At 43.9% G+C, this 18705-nt stretch overlaps 1 protein-coding gene across 1 annotated transcript in view; it reads right to left on the minus strand.

The window, feature by feature from the left end:
• The window catches only part of ULK1 (unc-51 like autophagy activating kinase 1), a 106121-nt gene that overhangs the window by 35573 nt on the left and 51843 nt on the right, over positions 1 to 18705 (minus strand). The window contains exons 9-11 of the mRNA XM_083717009.1: positions 18387 to 18445; positions 9705 to 9787; positions 7655 to 7705 (exon numbers count right to left, since the gene is read on the minus strand). Of these exons, the coding sequence (XP_083573135.1) occupies positions 7655 to 7705; positions 9705 to 9787; positions 18387 to 18445 (193 nt within the window). The remainder of the gene's footprint in view (positions 1 to 7654; positions 7706 to 9704; positions 9788 to 18386; positions 18446 to 18705) is intronic.

An 18705-nucleotide genomic window follows, 5' to 3' on the forward strand; every position in this document is an offset into this window, starting at 1 on the left:
TAAATAAACAGCAGCAGATAGATTTCTGAACAACACCAAATATACCCATGGCAGAAACCTAGTCATACTGTTGGGAAAGCTGTTGGAACAAAAAATGCCGTCGGTAGCTTCCAGAAAGGGCAGCAACATTAAAAGCACTTCTCCAAGTTACTGCAGAGCGAGCTTCCAATTTTTTTGGAAGTTGCAGGAGAAGCAACTGCAGTGATGGATAAGGTGGTCTCTTAAGAAATCTGATCCTGAGCTGTTTAGAGTCTTAGTACCAAAATGCTTGAACTTGGCCCAGTAGAGGACGGGCAAACAGTGCAAATCCTGCAGCCTTTGAGGTGCTGCATCCTGGTGGCAGCTTGCCTTCACAAGCAGCCTGGCTATGGTGTCCTGCCCACCTGCTCCCTCTGGGTCAGTCCTCAAGGTAGCTCCACATGGAGAGCATTGCAGGTATCCACCCATGAAGTTACCAGCGCATGGAGAACTGTGGTGAAGTTCTCCATCCCTGCCCTAGAGCTATCGGTATGGCTTCCTCCAATGACATTCCAAGCAAAAGAGAAGGTGGGGAAAAGAGAGACAGATATTGTCTGGCAGGCTTCCTACCACTATCAGACATTTCAGAGGTATCTCAAGCACTGTGTCTGGTTCTTCACACAATTTGAAGAATTTATTATCTGCCGGTCTCTTTCTGTGTTTTGTGTTGGGTTGGGTTTTGTAGGCATTCAATGATGGCTTGTTTGTTTGTTTTTAAAATCATTTCTGAGCTGCCTTGAGTACCTCACATTGATGCAGAAAAACAGAACTGGAATACTTTCAATTAAATAAATAAAGCGCGAGAGAAAATATAAAGAAAACTGAGCCCTGGAGCACAGTGAAATTGATTGATTCTGAATTTTCACATCATGTGTGAAAAACGTTTTAAAACATTGCTATTTGTTTTGAAGGGTGGAAGGCTATAATTAATTTTGAAGGGTGTGAAGCTGTGATTAATTAACACACCCCAGCTGCAGCTTTCTCTCTCTCTGTACAACAGCAACAGGAAAATTACTGTCCAGCTATAGCTTCTATTACTCCAAAAGAATGAGATGATGTACTTTTCTCCAGCTGATAACTAGAAGGCTAAGACGATGGTGCTTGCACACAGAAGAAAAATGTTCTCAGTAAAGTCAAAACATATTTAATTAATGAAAACATCCCTGAGGACTACCATAAAATGACATCATATTGCTGATGTTTTAACAGCCAGGTGTTCACTTGCCCTGTGAAACCATGTTTTGACTGCCTGCGCTTAGCATATTTTGGCAGACAAGCACCATTCTGAGGTAAGGCACTGGTTGGATTGGTGTGAGGAAACCAATGGGATAAACCCAATAATAAAAAGAGGGAGGGAATTATTTGTACACTGCAAGGGAAGGAGAAAACAAAGCAGGATTTTTGTCTATGCAAGCCTGGATGATATATGCTCAGAAAGGGAAAGAGGGATTAATCAGGATATGCAGTAGCAATGGGTAACTAAAATGAACCATGGAAGGGGGGGCGGGGAAGGGAAGTCAATGACTATCGTATGGTTATCTTTTGGCTTGAATGTGAAAATTTGAAATGGAAAATTATTTTTTAAAAAATTAAAAGAAGAGAACAGGGGAGGGGGCCAGAACTTAGAGGTAGAGCTCATGCTTTGCATGCCAAACACCTGAGCTCCAGTCCCCGAAATCACTAGTTAAAACAATATGAGGTACTGGGTGATGAGAACAGCCTCCTCTGGAGGTTCTACAAAGTCACTGCTGGACCAAACAGACAGTCTTAAGACTAGATGGCCAAAATAGTTAATAGGGTAAGTTCCTTCCTATGTGGTGGCAAGAACTTCTGCTTTCAGTGACACTCATGTGTGGTGGTGGGGAACCAAGTGTTTGAAGATTTCATACTTGCATGATTGCATACGGAGCACTTGCCTCATCGCATGTGCATGATGAAGCAATGGAGGCCCAGCACTCTGCTACACAAACTGCAGCACAGACAGTGCATGACGAACCACATCTATACAAAAATCATCTTGCTATTCCCACCCAAATCTTAAGGGGAATTCAGCATAGACTTGCTGGTATCTCAGCCAGGACTCACAAATCCACACAGCATTGACGAATGGCTCATTACAACTGCCAAACTATTTACACTGCAGGTACATATGGATATAGATGGGGTACCACCCAGGGAACTGCTTTTGTATAAAGGAGCAGGGTTACATATTCCTCTGGGCAGGGGCCATTCACAAGCACAACTGCAGGAGCTCACACACAATCGACCTCTGCCAGGGTTCCCTAGGACTGAAGGATTCGTGTTGCATATGACTCTGCACCACTGCAGATGATCGCAAAGGAAAATCCTCTGCCAGGCTGAAGAAAGTAATCCAGGGCATTCAGTGCCAAGCAAGAGGCAAAAAGTAGGGACTCAGCAAAAGCGCGAGTCCGGGCAGAACAGGAATGAGTCTGGTGAATCAAAGGAAGTAGCATGTGGAGAGAGGCTGGAACAGGAGATGAACAAGATTATTATTTTTGCCCCCAAGCAGGTGTGGGGAGAGAGGGGCAAAGGGATCGGTGGAGCAATGAGACAAGAGGGGATAGCTGGTGTCTCCTGCCTTGATTCCTTAAAGCACTCTAAAAGGTCTCTAGGTGAAGATCTGGCATCCTTTAAAAGAAACTAGCTCCACCAACCTGATTATTTCACCTTGAGCCTGGAGAGACAGTGATATTAAACTTGAATTAGGTGTCTCCACCCACAAATCTTCAGATTACCTATATAATTCCTCTCCTCGCAAAAGGAGGCCTGCTGAGTCTCCAAGTCCTTGCTTAATTGAGAAAGATTAGGTCCCAGCTCTCTCCACCACAGTCTGTTCTAAAAATGCAGCACAGCTCACTTGGGGGAGGAATCTTCCTTAGATGAACAACACCACAGCTGAATTGTTGAGCTGCGGTGGTTCTGGCCTAGTGAAGGGCTCTGCATTAAGGAACAATTACATTGGTGAATTTATAAAGTGATAGTGGGGTGGGGCGAGACACACAGAGAGAGGTATTTTAAAGGGGTTCCAATCAGTTCCAATGCACTTTCTACTGATTTGATATGGAAGCCTATCTGGTAGGTAGAATCACAGTATTGTAGAGTTGGGAGGGACCATGAGGGTCTTCTTGTCCAACCCCCTGCTATGGAAAGGCTCCAACCCACGACCCTGAGATTAAGAGTCTCATGCTCCACTGACTGTGTACAGAAAGAGGGAACTAGAAAACTGAGAAAAGTTGCATGTGAAATACTGGGAGGGCCACAACACTTCAAACACAGTAGTTGATTTAAGAACTTTTAAATCCACTAACATGGCACTAAATATTATACCAGCAGTGCAGGTTTTTTAAAAAATATAAAGGAGTTTATTTAAAAACAACTGCAAGTGGAAAGAACTATCTTAAAAGAGGCAGTCTCCCTACTTATAGAAGACATCCTCACAGAAGAGGCATTATTTACACATGGTAGGGAACACTTCTAGCAACAATGGTGGGGAACCTGAGTTCCTCCATAGGTTGTGGGCCTCCAACTCCCATCAGCCTCAGCCAGCATAGTCAATGATCAAGGATGGTGGGAGTTGTAGTCCAGCATCATAAAAAGGGCTGTAGCATCCCCAACCATTGCTGTAGGATGATACCTGCTACAATACATCTGAACACAAAGGAAATATGCCAAGTGCTTTAGAAACTGTTTTTGCCCAATAGATTAACTGATAAAACTGAATTAAAACTTTCATGATTTAGCAACTGGCACTTCTTTAACTGAGCTGCAGCTCTAGCCTTACCACTGCTGATACCAACCACACGGGTTATTGTTGCCATGCAATATCATTAGTTATCATTAATTTTGTGGGGGCGGGGGAGGAAATCCACTACACAACTTTTATGGCAAAATACAAACACTTCTACCCAAGTTATACAGTTTCGTTTTTAGAAAAATATTTATTTTTCATAATTCAGAAATACAGATGTCTCACTTTACAGATATATATAAATAGAAAAAAACAGGAACAAAGCATATAAATAGGCTATAAATAAATAAAACTGGAACAAACATATATATAAAAAGTTTCCAGATAACAGAATGAAGGCATCCAAAAAGACTCGGTGGTGCTGAGAAAAGATAAAGAACTTGCACCATGCCCAGTTTCTTTACTGGGTAGGCCAAGGAAGATTTAAAAAAAATATATCAAGGAAAGAGAGAATTGTATGAGGCAGAAACCAGTGACCATATCTTGGTGGAAGCTACCATGATCAACACAATACATTCTCTGTTGCCAAGCTCATTGGTTTCACCCAGCTCAATTTCATCTATCCTGACAAATATCTCTCCAAGGTCTCACAGAGATATTTTCCTGTCCTGACACCCTTCTGACTAGAGAGCTGTCTGCACTGTGTACTAACTGAGTGATGGTGTCTTCCAATAACACCACCAGGAGACCAGGCAAATAGCCACAGATAAAGCATGTGCTCGGGGAATCGTATGAATAAGACTCTTAAAAGAAGCACAAGCGAGCTGCTCCTGTCATTTATCCATCACATCATAGGTAACAAGAAATCAGAGGATGAGGATGAAGAGGCCACCTCTTTCCTCAAAATGGTTCCCCTAAAAACTGAGATCTCTAGGCACCTTCAGCTTGCTGCTTCTCCTCTCGAGAGTCCTGATTAATGCACACACACAAGCAGCAACATGGCAGCCACTCACCACACAAGAGTCACTCGCCACATGGATCTGGAGCCTTTCAAACCTAACACCACAAATTTTTGGAGGGCCTGTCTAGGTGTGAAGATGAGGGAACGGAGGAACGTGGGTTACATCCAACTAACTTTTAGAGTGGACCCACTGAAATTAATGGACCTAAGTTAGTCATGTCTACCCTAAGCATGAATAACTTGGACACAACTGAACACTGCTGGAGTCACATGATCAGCTGCCTTCTGGTATTCGACTGACTACCATATTACTATTGTTTATGCACTGGGCATGAGGCCCCTACAGGCAAGTATTAGGACAAGAGTACATGATTACAAGCCTCCGGACAAAAGCCCTCTCGTATACCAAGCACCAAAAGATGAAAAACTTGAGCTTCTCTTCTCAGTTTGGCTGTGCAGCATAGTTTTCTTTTCTGGCTGAAGGCTGTGACCTGATGAGCTTTCTTCCCGATTCACACCCAGATGTAGCTGTGCCGTGACCCGGGGCGTGCAAGCGCCTGTTGGCATGGGCGTCTCATGGGACCAGTGTCCCAAGGCAGTGGGCTGGACGATGCGGGAGACAGTGGCCGGAAGATGGGAGCCCTTCTCTGCCTCTCTTGGCTTGGCCGTTTTGGCGGGGTCACCCCACGGAGCGGTTGTGAGGAGACTGGCAGTGAAGGAAACGGAGGCCAAGTCAAGAAAATCCTTTCTTGCTTCTGCGGGGATCCCCGCGGGCTGCAGCTCGGCTTCCATAACGCCGGAGCCGATGGCGGTACTGTTCGCGGTGGCTGCCAGGCTGCCTGGGGCGCAGAAGATCCTTCCTGGTTGGCAAGGGGCTCAGATTTCGTAGAAATGTTTCTCCACTGGGGCACCGTGGTGGGAGCAGGGAAGTCTGCAGGTCTGTAAGTGCCCTTGAGTCGGGAAAACGCTTTCCGGTTTCGAGGGTGGCCTTCCCCCCAGGGTGACACTGCGGTTGTAGGTAAGGACCGGGAGGGCTTGGAAGCGCCCCTAAACCAGGAGAATATTTTTCTGCCCGTGGGAGTGACACCTAAGTATAGTTAAGGGAGGGGGGGATTGTATTATTTAAAATTAAGATCAGGGAATGAAATCATAACTCTCCTGCTTCGAAGCAATGGTGACCCAAGGCTTAGGTCTCCCTACAGGCGTCCAATGTTAGGACACCTTGTGGCAGGATTACGACAGGTTTAAAGCAAAATGTAGAGGTCCCCAGGGTCTCCCATCGTTTGCTGACTGGCTGACTTGATAAGAGAATTGATCCATCATAATTGCGCTCGCGCGCTCTCTCTCTTTCTCTCTCTCTCTCACACACATACACACACGCTACAACTATCACTACGTAGTTCCAAAAACACTATTTGGTGAACCCGCTCCAGTGAAGGGGCACTTTGTCAGGTGAGAATTGGAAAAGTAAAAGCCCCCAGCCCCCATTGACCCAGTCTTGCACGTGGTTCTCACCCCACACATTCTTATTACGTCAGAACCCACATATTTGCCGAGATAATGTCTAGCTCCACCCTTGACCTAATCCTGTTGCAGATAGATTATGCTATAGCATACCCCATGCCTGATTTAAGTTCTGCAATTCACTGTACAAAGCCACTTCATACACAGAGTCAGATTACTGGTTCATCAAGCCCCCTCTTCCCCAATATGGTGCCCTCCACATGCTTTGGAATATAGTTGTTTTCCTCCTCCAAAAACTAGGTGCGTCTTGTGGTCTGGTGCGTCTTATAGAGCGAAAAATACGGTAGCTCCCATGAGCCCCATCTAGCCCCACGATTGCCAACAGTTATAGTTCTGAGAGAACTGGAGGGCATCTGGTTGGGGCTAGCTAAATACTGCTTCTTCTCAAAGTGGTAGTGGCTTTCCAAGGTCTCCCAGATTCGTGCCCTAAGATTCTTTCAGTAATAACATGTGGGAAACTCAACCTTGACCTTTTGCATACAAAGCATCTATTCTACCGCAAAAATCATAGCATGTGTTCTTTGGGAAATTCTTAATTTTTCATCTCTCTCCTAAGAAGAAACTTCTCAGGTGCCATTTAGATGTATTCTCAACCCGTAAGAAAACCTCTGTTTACTTTCAGTTCTGAACCTGTTCCACTTTCCACCCACAGCTGCAAAATTCTCCATCCCTTAGACCTCATAAGTGAATGGATTGTCCTGTTTCAGTGTATGCTACAGCCCATTACTTCAGGCACGAAAATGAGCTCAACAAAAAGCAGAAATCACCATTATAAAGATTAAATCTAAAGCGGCCAGACAAAGTCATGATGACATGACTCCCTTTATCATCGTAAAAAAAACCCCAGACAGAATTAATGTGACAAACTCAATGCCAAAACATTGTTCCTGTGCAGTGATTACATATCTTTTAAAAATGCCAAAGGGAATTGGATTTACATATTTCAGCTACATGATTAAAACTGCCAGTTTCTGAAGCACTGCAAGAGATGATATGTGCCAATTAATAAAGATGCTTAAGTCTCACTGACTTGCCGGCTATCACAGTTGAAAGGATACTTACATGTACTTTTGTCCCTCCAAAGAGGGTCTTGAAGTGTAACAAAAACCCCACACTCCAAAAAGCTAAGCTACTCCCACAGTTTTTAGAAGGCTGAGATTTTGTCAGCACCTAGTCAAGTTACAAAATGAAAGTGTGAAAATTTGGGAGGTGCAATTTAATACTCAAGAGAGGCAGCCTTCTAGCACAGAGCAAGCCAAGTCATCTACAGAATGGAATGGTCGGGCTGTGGAAGTTCTGCCGCCTCTTCTCACACCCGAATGAGCCTAAGAGAGTACCACTAATAATGTGCTTCTAAGCTTGCACAGTGCAAGCTGAAATCTACAACGTAGGTCCGTGTATGTATTGCCAAAAAAGAGACTGAGATAACAAAACGAACTTACATTTTTTCATAGAGGCACTTGCATCCAAGAAAGGGTGATGGAAAAATTCATCTGAAGAAAGAAAAAGGAAGAAAATGTAAATATCGATGTTTTACAAAGTTCGAGTTCAATCATGTAAAAAACCAAAAACCAAACAATGTTTAATTATCTTACTTGTTTAAGCAGGATTTGCATCCTGCTTTTGAGCCCTCAAAAAGCTCTTGGGTAATGTGCCAAGTCTAGCTTGAGAGCATTTAAAACAGTCCTGGCAATCTTCTTCAAGAGCCGAGCTATCAGGTGCAGGACAGAGGCCCTGAGAACAGGAGATTTTTAACCTACTGCCCTTTACTGTGGTTCCAACCTTGATCTGGGGAGGACTGAACACAGTATTTCTCCTCTACCACCCTGCTCACTATTTTTTTTTTTTAAATAATATTTATTGAAGATTTTCAAATATAACAAAAAAAGAAAAACATCCAAATTTAAGACCTTATTTTCATTGGCATCTTTCCAGGACTTCCCCTCCCCTCCCCCTCTTGTATTCCAATTCTTTCAAATAAATTCAACAAATTCTTACCCCCAATTTTAAACTTATTATCATTGACCCAATTTAAAAATATTTTCCCATCCCCTAAGATCGACCTGTTCCCTTCCACGAGTTCCCCTCTTTAATATGCAGTACAGATTAGAATAAAAAAATAAAGAAAAAGAATAAGATATAATTTAACACCCTTTGGATTCCAAATTTCCCTCCCCCCTTTCCCGGTTGCGTTCCCAATGTCCATCAATGTCTACTGTCGTCCTGGAGCTCCCACACCTAAGCCATAGTCCTTCACCAGTCCGCTTTGCCGTCTTTTTAATAGTCTTTGCCGTCTTTTGGTCATTTTTAGTTTCGAATGTCCAATCTTGGAAGGAGTCTGTCTCAAAAAGGTCCATTTTTTCCATCCAGATCTTTGTATTTAAGAGTAAAAACTCCAATTTTATTTCTTTAGACCTTTCAAATCTGGATGTCCCAAATGTTCCCACTTCCAACTTTGTCCAGTTCTTGTTATTCTTGTTGTTCTTGTTGATCTCTCTCCTCCTTTTTTTCCCCCCCTGCTCTCCTGCACAAATGTTCTAATTCCAAAAACTTCTAATTCCTCTGCAGAGTACCACCCTGCTCACTAGCCTGCATGCAGTTCCTTCTTGCCTGTGGCTACCAGGCTAGACCTTAATTCAGCCTTCCCCAGCCTTGGGTCCCTGGATGTGATTGGACTACAGTTGTCATCAGCCACAGCAAGCATGGCCCATGGTCAGGGATGGTGGATGCTGTAGTCCAGCTTCAGCTGTGGACCCAAGGTTGGCAAAGGAAGGCTTAAATGCAAGACAGCACCAACATTCAGGAGTGGCATGTCTTTACTCCTCCAAGACCACAGAGTGTCTTGCTTTGAGGCATCCTACAGCCACCTGGGAAAACCCACAGACAGACTGTTGACAGAAGCTTACCACCGCCCAACAAAATGGCATTATTAGGTCACCCTATTAGTTTAAAGTACAATGACCATATCCACCCCATCCCCCTCAAAAATAAATAAATCACAATGGTTTTGCTAAATCCGGCCATGCTTCATCTATAAATGTACAATTAAAACTGGGATCAGTTAATCCCTGGCCTTGATTTGGCCAGCTGCTTCGGGGTGTTATCTAAAGCCCAGTTTCATTGACAATTATAATCTGAAAGAATAACAGACGGCAAACCAATTAGGATTAAACCGGGGTTGACAGCATGATGTCTCCAAAGGATCAGTGGTGCTGGGGGAGGGGCGGGGCGGAATCAAACTTGAATGACTAGAACAATCAGCAAAACGTTGCCATGCGAGATGCTGATACCTTAAAACAGGGTCCACAATCCTCCTTCAAGCAAAGGGGTGCACTGAGCTATTGTCAACCCTCTGGGGGCCCAGCCAAAGTGTGAAAGTCGGTGTGTCTGAAGTGTAAGGGCAGAGTCAATTTTATTAAAGGGCATCTCTTTCTTTGGTGTGGTTCTGGTCTGACTTGCTTACGAAGTGTCTCAGAAGGCAAAATTCCTTACCAAAGTCCATGCGGTCCTTGTGGTTCCGTTGCAAGAGTCCTAGCAGCAGCTGCCTCAAGTGGGCCGATGTCTCCCTTGGAATGCTTAAAAAGAAAAAAGAAAGAAATGAAATGAAATAAAGTGAGAAAAGGTCAGCATCACATAAAGCTCATATCTTATATCGTGCCACAGAGGTTGTTGTTGTTTTTATTTTTTAAAAAAACCAGCTACTTTTATATTACTCTTACTAGAGATTCAAGATCAAACGCAGTACAATGAATGGTCATAAAACAACACACAAATGACAGATGCTAATTAAAAACGGGAAAATCAAAGGCAACCAGATGGGGTGAGGAGAAACCAGTTTAGCCAAAAACTTAATGGAAGCACTAGCTTTTACAACTGCTTAATAATCTCAAGAAAAAGCACTTGGCTCTATCTTTTTTAGGGAGAAGGATCTATAAGGCATAGAAAACCTGATATTCTATCCTGCTGTGGGGATGGATCCAACAACCTTGCTGCCTGGATCTCGCTCAGTGCTGTCCATAGAGAAACTAAATGAAAGAGAAGCTACTCCGTCACCTAACTTGAGGGAAAATGCCATTTTTACTCCATTAGCTATGCTGGCTGGGAGAGATGGGAGATGGAATCCAACATCATAGGCACCATGTTGGCTAACCCTTCCCTACTGGAAACCACAGGGACTATTCCAATTCAGGTACCAAACTACCTTAAGCTTCCCCGCAGTCAACAGAACTAGTCCCTGCACACACAAAAAACTAGCTTTGCAAGGAGAAGGTTTTCATCTAACCTTCTTTCCAACATGTTCAATTTCAACACAAAGTGTCCCCCATTTTCTATTTCGCGACACTTGAAGCAGCAATTTGAAAAAAGCAAAAATGATCACCCCCTCTGCCAATCCTGGTAATATATAACAGGCAGAGACACATTCAGAAGAGAGAAGGGAGGGGGCAGAGGAAGGAAAAACCTGGCAGAGCAGTTTTAAAATTCTTGCACAGGCGAAACCAGGCCGTCTTGGCATTTGCTGTGTACACAACTTGGTGCCTACCGCCTGCCAGGTTTGCTTGGAGAGGTCAGGTCAGGTAATGGCATATTCACGGCAAACATCCCAGATCTTTAAAACTAACACTACTCCACTTAGCCTGGCACGGCTCAGTCCCTTGCAGGCTTGCCCTCTCTCCCCACATTGATGCCTACTCAGAAATGTCAAAGTAAAAAACTGTGTGCCAGGGGCTAATATTTGGGAAGCATTTCCAAATTGCTCTCTCTATCAACTTTCTGCTGAATTCCAATGCTGGGAAAAACAGAAAAACCGAAGGTGGGGGCACACATGCGAGAGGGAGGGAGGGAGGGAAGAAAGAAAGAGAAAGAAAGAGAGAGAGAAAGAGAGAAAGAAAAGGGCTAGTATGGAAAACTACAGGACATTCCTTAGAGCTCTCTTGCCCAGTGCAAAACAGGAGCTGTTGTGCAGGGGCACCTTCTGAAAAATGATCTAGGTTTTCTACGAAATCCACAGCCCTCTCTTACAGGCACTTCCTAGAAATCATAAAGCAACAGCAGCTGCAAGTAACGACTGACTCGGGAGGGTCAACAAACAGGAATTTTCCAACTTGGCTGGCTGGGATGTTCACGTGAGAAGCAGTGCTGCAGGCACGTGGAATGTCAGGACAGGAAGTGCTGGGCACTTTGAATGCTGCGTGGTCCTCCTTAAGGACAGCTGCATAAAAACACACCAGGTGGTAAAGGCAGAGGGATTAAGACCTGTCTCCCAAATCAGGTAAAAAAAGTCCCAACATTGCAGGTACACAGAAGCTGCATTTTTCACAACTCAGGCTATTTCTCCACCTAGAAAACTAGTAACCTTCATAGGCTGCTAGAGTCCAGCTCCCATCATCCTTGACCACTGATCACACTGGCTGGGGCATGTAGAAGTCCAACCAGGTATGAAAGGCCACCAGTCCCTGGTTTACTGTGAGTGGCAGACAAAAAAGGTCTTTTGCATCGCTAGCTGCCTGGTCCTTTTGTTGATGATACATTACTTGCTTTCACAAACAGGGCAAGGAATCCCAGCACTATGTATAGCAGAAGCACACCGCCTCTGAATGAGGATGTTCCTTTCAGTGAAAATAGTTGAAAGCCTGTAATAATCTCACTGTCTCCTGTCCTCTCCAAGACCATAAATATATTAAGATCATGAGATGCAAAACCAGGAAAGCCTTCAGTTCAAATTTCTACCCCTGCCCAAGTTCTTTGGTAGCTGTATGCAAGCCACCTATAAATAGTTTAGGGATATCTGGCCTGCCTTATAGGGCTGGTGCAAGACAGGGGTGAGGAACATGTGGGGCGCACTGTGGGTTGTTGGACTACAACTCCCATCATCCCTGACCATCACCCATGCTGGCTGGCTGGGGCTGATGGGGAATCCACCAACATTTGGAAGGCTGGCTAGAGGGACGAATAGTCTGCACTGGTGTAAGACGGTAGCTTCACGGATTGTTATCTTCTCTGCAAAAACTAGCCACAATGGCTCACAACGGAAAGGCACAAATGCAGTTTTTCCTTCCCAAGAGAACACAAGACATGTTGTGCATCCTGTCTCACTAACAGTTTCCAATGTGGATGAATAGCAGCCCTTGGGATTCCAAACAGGAAGACTTGGACTTTTTATCCATGCAGTGAAACCAGTGCCTGAACCTGAGCCCAAGCAGGTTCGTACAAGACGGTAAACACTTTTGGGCACCTGCCAAAATCTAGGTCCTTTCCCCAGTTGGAACATGCATAGGATTTGAACGGACTCTGTGTGCGCTACTGCTGTTTTAAACTGTGTTGGTGTAGAAAGCCTTGTGCAACTTGAGACCAGAATACCAGTTGTTCCCTCCCGGTGATATGGAAGTCCGCCTCGCTTATAGCTATCAGGAATGCACCTCCACTGTACCATTTTTAGTGCCTGCTAAAAATGTTGTTTGTTCAGATACCCAGATATCTAGAATCCTGGTGTGTCTTCAGTTCATTGCCATTTTAGTTTTTTGAACATTTTAAACAGTTGTTACAAATAATTTTATTGTTTTATTCTTTTCGTAAACTGCTTTGAAGCTTGTTTGTATATAAATTTTATGAAATACCATATTTTTTGCTCTATAAGACTCACTTTTTCCCTCCTAAAAAGTAAGGGGAAATGTGTGTGCGTCTTATGGAGCGAATGCAGGCTGCACAGCTATCCCAGAAGCCAGAGCAGCTAGAGGGATCACTGCTTTCGCTGCGCAGCGATCCCTCTTGTTGTTCTGGCTTCTGAAATTCAGAATATTTTTTTTTCTTGTTTTCCTCCTCCAAAAACTAGGTACGTCTTATGGTCTGGTGCGTCTTATAGAGCGAAAAATACGGTAAGTAAACCAGATATCATACATTGAATGTTCCCAGCCCTAAGAGGTGCTGCACCTCCTCTATAGCAAAGATTTGGCAAGCTTCATCGCTTTTGACTTCCAGACATCTTTCTAAACCAGACATCAGGCCTATGCAGCTATTTAAAATTTTCTTGAGAGGCCAGTGCTTTTAAAGATAGTTCTGTACTGCATTTTTTTTAAAATGTTTTTAAATACAGTACACCATGGGTAGGGAAACAAAGGCCTGGGGCCGGATCCGGCCCAATTGCCTTCTAAATCTGGCCTGCGGACGGTCTGGGAATCAGCGGTTTTTACATGAGTAGAATGTGTCCTTTTATTTAAAATGCATCTCTGGGTTATTTGTGGGGCACAGGAATTCGTTCATTTTTATTTATTTTTTCAAAATACAGTCCAGCCCCCCACAAGGTCTGAGGGACAGTGGACCGGGCCCCTGCCGAAAAAGTTTGCTGACCCCTGCTATACACCATCCTGATGTTTTGCGATAGGGCATTGTATAAATGGTTCTGTGTTGGTTTTTATATGTGCAAATGTTTTAACTGATTCATATATGTAACAGTTTTATTATATTGTAATTCATTTTGGGAGTTCTCATTTAAAAAGGATTTATAAATGAAATTAACACTAGCACATAGGTTAACGGCTGATATTGAGTTCGCTGTCCACTTTGCTCCTCTTTACTAGCACACACAAGAAACAAATCCCAATCCACTTGAACCTAGGATCATGGTTTGGTTTGGCTCAACAAACCATGGTTTGTTCTTAATTGACTGCTCACGGCTTACTGGCTCTAAACAGTTTGGATAACAGGCTAAGTACTAGCAGAAAGGAGCAAAGTGGTCAGAACTGATTTACTGGGCCAGTGACTTAAAGTGCAAGGAAATTTATTCCTGTCCACGCACATCTGAAATAGACCTTGGACATCACTTTCTGGGTTGTGTGATATGTATTCAGCTCCTACTTGCAACCCTAATTTAATTATTCTCACTGCAGAGGACATAAATAGCTTTGTTTATCTGCTGCTCCCCACCCTCCTACCCCACCCCTTCCTTCATACAGCTTCTAGGCGCATTACGCAGCCAAGAAACAGGGAGAGCCCACAGCAAACCCAGGGGTCACGTGGAAGCCCTCAAAAAGAGCTGACAAACAGGCTGTCTCCCTTCCACACCCAGTTCATCTGACATTTCCAGTCTCTGCTGAACAGTGTTGTTTCCTAGTCACCTTGTTCAAAAACAAAAGCATGCCGCCCAAAGCGTTATGGGTAGGCAAGCCAGCTTATTCAAAGGGAGAAGGCGAGCACAAGCTATTTCGCACCATCTGATTAAAATAGCACGCCCTTTTGGATCAAAGCCAAGAGCACGGGCTTCCCTGCCTCAGAATGGCATTCACCTGTGTCAGCAAATCTTAGGCTTGAAATGGCATGCTACGTGAGAGAAGGGGGTGCCACCAAAATAGTGTCCCCAGGTTGAGGCTCCCTCTTTCTCCATGCAGGTTTGCATCACTTGTAGGGGAATGGTGATGTAAATGAGGGTCCTGGGGTGGGGCTGGGGGAGGAAAAAAGCACAGGGTCTTGAGGCGAGACCCCCCCCCCACCACAGTAACACCAAGCTAGGGGTAGTGGCGGGCTTGCTCAGTGTACAAGAAGGGAGGAACAGAGGGACCAAGACTGGCACGCTTGCAGGAAACTATTAACTTTGTTTTACTGCTATGTGCAAACTGGGCCAGTAAATAAAGTGTGTATAGAGAGATTTAATCATGTGAGACAGATGTTAAGCTTCAAACACAGTATTGCAGCAATAATGCTTCAAGCTACTAGCTGCAACCCTGAAAACTTAAAGCACCTATAATGACATCAGCTTCCATGGGCTAGAGTCAAATGCAGGAAAGATTATTGAATGATGTGTGTGCGCACAGTTATGCAGGTATACAAACAGGTATGCAGGCATACAAGCAGAAGTTTGTATGGAAATCGTATGGAAATTGCTGGGCAGGGAATTGTAAGCCGTGAGGTCAGAAAGAAATGATGCATAAAAAGTATAGATTGTGCTAATTACATTAAATCTTAAATGAATGTAAAGAGCTTAAATGCATGCAAAGGGCTGGTGATGCAAATTTTATTGTAATTATCTGTATGTTTTATATATATCTTTTAATTCTATTACTGTTTAATTGCTTCTTAATGACTGCTTTTTTCTACATTTTAGGCTGCTTCTATTTTATATGTAAGCTGCTTTGAGTCGCTGTCTGGGAAAAATGCAGGATGTAAATAAATATAGTATGTAAAATAAGCACACTGGCTCATTCACAAAGCAATGTTGATGTTAACACAAACATCCTGGCCTGGCACTGGGAAGCTGAATCAAACGCCCGTGGTGAAATTAAAAGCTTGATTGTTTAAGACCAGAAATTGTGTGAAGAAAATGAAACTTGCAGCATGGATGATGGCACAACAGTGGGGCGGCATAGGAGGATATCTCAAACCCAGGGATGCAATTTACCAGCGGTATCCCTGTGTCTCACTCACACAATATATTCTCTCAGCGCTAAAGGGGCTAAAACTAAGAGAAGCTCCTTCTCCCAACCTTTAGGCTTCAGAAGTATATTGAATCCTGCAAGGAGCGTGGCCTGCACCCCTCACAAGGGACACTGAGGAATCAAATCTAGGGATCGGATGGGTTCAAGGAGGTTCAAGCCTTGAACTGCCTGAATTCTGGCATTGTGGTGAGCTATGTTGTAACTGAAGTGAATCTAGGCAAGTTCTCACATCTCTGCACTCTTCCCCGGTCACTCTCCTAACATGCCCATGAGCTTTTGCTTCCAGTTTCAACTAACCACACTTTAGTACTGCATCCAAACTTCAAACTGTGGCTAACTGTAACTATGGCTTGCTCCAACAGGTTAGCTTCATTTGAAGCTGGCTTTGTTCAAAGAAACCAAATTTAAAATAGCCACAGTTTGTTAAGTATGGACGACATGATGAGCTGCAGGGTTAATTAAAAATGGAACTGAAAGCTTGTACATTCTTCCTTGTGCCTGCGGTCAAGGAGGAGAACAAAAAGCTCACTGAAATTGGAAGGTGGGAAGGGGGGTGTGGGGAAGTCAATGAAAGAAGGCAATGAAAGTAAGGGTATGAAATTTGAGATGTTTTGTTTTGTTTTTGTTTTTATGTGTGTTTGTGTGTTAAAAAAGTTGAAAATTCAATAAAAATTTATATTAAAAAAAAACAAAAAGCTCACTGAGGCTCATTCGCGTCACAACAACCCATGGTTTACTGTGACACCCAAACACTGTCAGTGGTTCGTCCACTGTGGAACATTTAAGCTTTGCAGAGGATTCTGGCTAGTATCCTACACTGAACCCTGGTTCACACACAATGACTAGGCCCAAACAGACTGGGCAGTCACCTTCACAAGAGGTATGAGCGTACATCCAGGAAGATGATAGCAAAAGGAAATTTCTTCACTACATTGGTACCTCGGGTTACATACGCTTCAGGTTACAGACTCCGGTAACCCAGAAATAGTACCTCGGGCTAAGAACTTTGCTTCAGGATGAGAACAGAAATCGTGCTCCGGCTGCGCAGCGTCAGTGGGAGGCTCCATTAGCTAGAATGGTGCTTCAGGTTAAGAACAGTTTCAGGTTAAGAACGGACCTCCGGAACGAATTAAGTACTTAACCCAAGGTACCACTGTACTACCATGGTTTCAGAGAGCTGTGTAACCCCAGGATTCACAAACACAGTTTGAATAGCAATGCGTTGGGGGTTTCAACATAGCTGGGAAATCCTTGCTTACTTGAAGCATATCCTTCAGAGTTGTCATTCTCCTACAACCATGAAAACCAACAGATTCCTCAGATCACCATTCCACGCGAAACGAACCAGCAAAATAGAAGAAATCAGTCTGGTTTCCAAGAACGGTCAAACACTTAATTCATCGTTTCTCTAACTTGGTTCCCCAGCTCTTGTTCAGCTACAGCTCCCATCATCCCTGACCACTGGTCCTGCTAGCTAGGGATGATGGGAGTTGTAGCCCAACAACAGCTGGGGGGAACCATGTTTGAGAAACACTAATTTATGCATAACACTCTCTTAGCCAGTTACTGGAAATGGCAGGTAGATCCACCACCAACCCTGGCCAAAAGAAAATTAGAATAAAATGAAATCCAGCTCTCCAGTGATAAAAGCCATCACACTAGAAGGCATTCAAAGCTCCTGTGCAGTATTAATGAAGCTCAGCTGTTTCAAAAAGTAGTCTGACCCCTGCAACGAAGGAATTGCAGCTAAAGAATCCCTGTCAGATAGCCACCCACTCTCTGTTTAAAGACTTCCAATGGATGTCCAATGTGTTAACATTTTAATCCCTGCACAGCAATTAGAACAGTTTAGGCGCTATAGGCATATAATGAGTGAGTGAACTAATGAGTGAATAGTAATACTACTAATGATGTTGGCAGCTCTAGTTCCCACCCTGGAATTCCCAGTGAGGAGACAGTTGGTCTCATAGAATTATAGAGTTGGAAGGGACCCCAAGGGTCATCCAGTCCAACCCCCAGCAACTCAGGAGTCCCAGCTAAAGCATCCATGAGAGATGGCCATCAACCCTCTGCTTAAAAGCCTCCAAGGAAGGAGAGTCCACCACCTCCCGAGGGAGACAGTTCCACTGTTGAATAGCTCTTACTGTCAGAAAGGTTTTCCGTATGCCTAGTCTGAATCTCCTTTCTTGTAACTGGAAGCCACTGGTTCGAGTCCTACCCTCCAGAGCAGGAGAAAACAAGCATGCTCCCTCTTCCATGTTCCCTCTCAGCCTCTGCTGTCTAGGAATGATTAATGCTAACCCACAACCACACAGGGTTCTCCCTGAGATAATGGTCATAAAATGCTATAGGTATAAGGGTTTGGACCTGTTTACATCAGGGATGGTGCGAATGGCACTTGGGTGAAATGGATGTATTTTGCTAAGCTCAGCTGGGGATGTTTTTGCCTCTTAAAGCTGCCCAAGCCTCCTCCCTCCCTCAAAAAGAAAGAAGCAAATGCGAAAAAGAATCTGCTTGGATTGTTTTTGTGCTCCTGGACGGGGTCAACCGAGGTAACCAAGTTTCAGCTTGCCAGCCTCTGGGCTCTGTCATTCCAGGCTAACAGACGGAGGAGGCAGGTTGCCAAGTTATTTCTAAACATGCCCAGCTGAGAGCACAAGGGGACAGGTGTTGAGAAGAGTCGAGCAAGTGGCAGTGAAGTTCGAGGGAGAGAGAAAGCAGGGAATAGCAGCACCAAAAGAATGCTTACTTGGGCATGAGCATCTTGTTTTTCTCATAGAAGAGCCGAAGGTCTTGAGGGCTGCTTGCCTGTGAAGGAGGGGGGGAAAGAGAAGAAGGGTGATCAGCAAATTCATACAGTCATCTGGAACCCTATCTAACTATCTATCATCTATCTATCTATCTATCATCTATCTATCTATCTATCATCTATCTATCTATCTATCTATCATCTATCTATCTATCTATCTATCTATCTATCTATCTATCTATCATCATCTATCTCGCACAAACGATCTCCTTTTTTAAAAACATGTAACAAGCTTTATTAATAGTCTTACAATCCATTA

The sequence above is a fragment of the Podarcis gaigeae genome (assembly GCF_964106915.1).
Source record: "Podarcis gaigeae genome assembly, chromosome: 16".
Classification (NCBI taxonomy): domain Eukaryota; kingdom Metazoa; phylum Chordata; class Lepidosauria; order Squamata; family Lacertidae; genus Podarcis; species Podarcis gaigeae.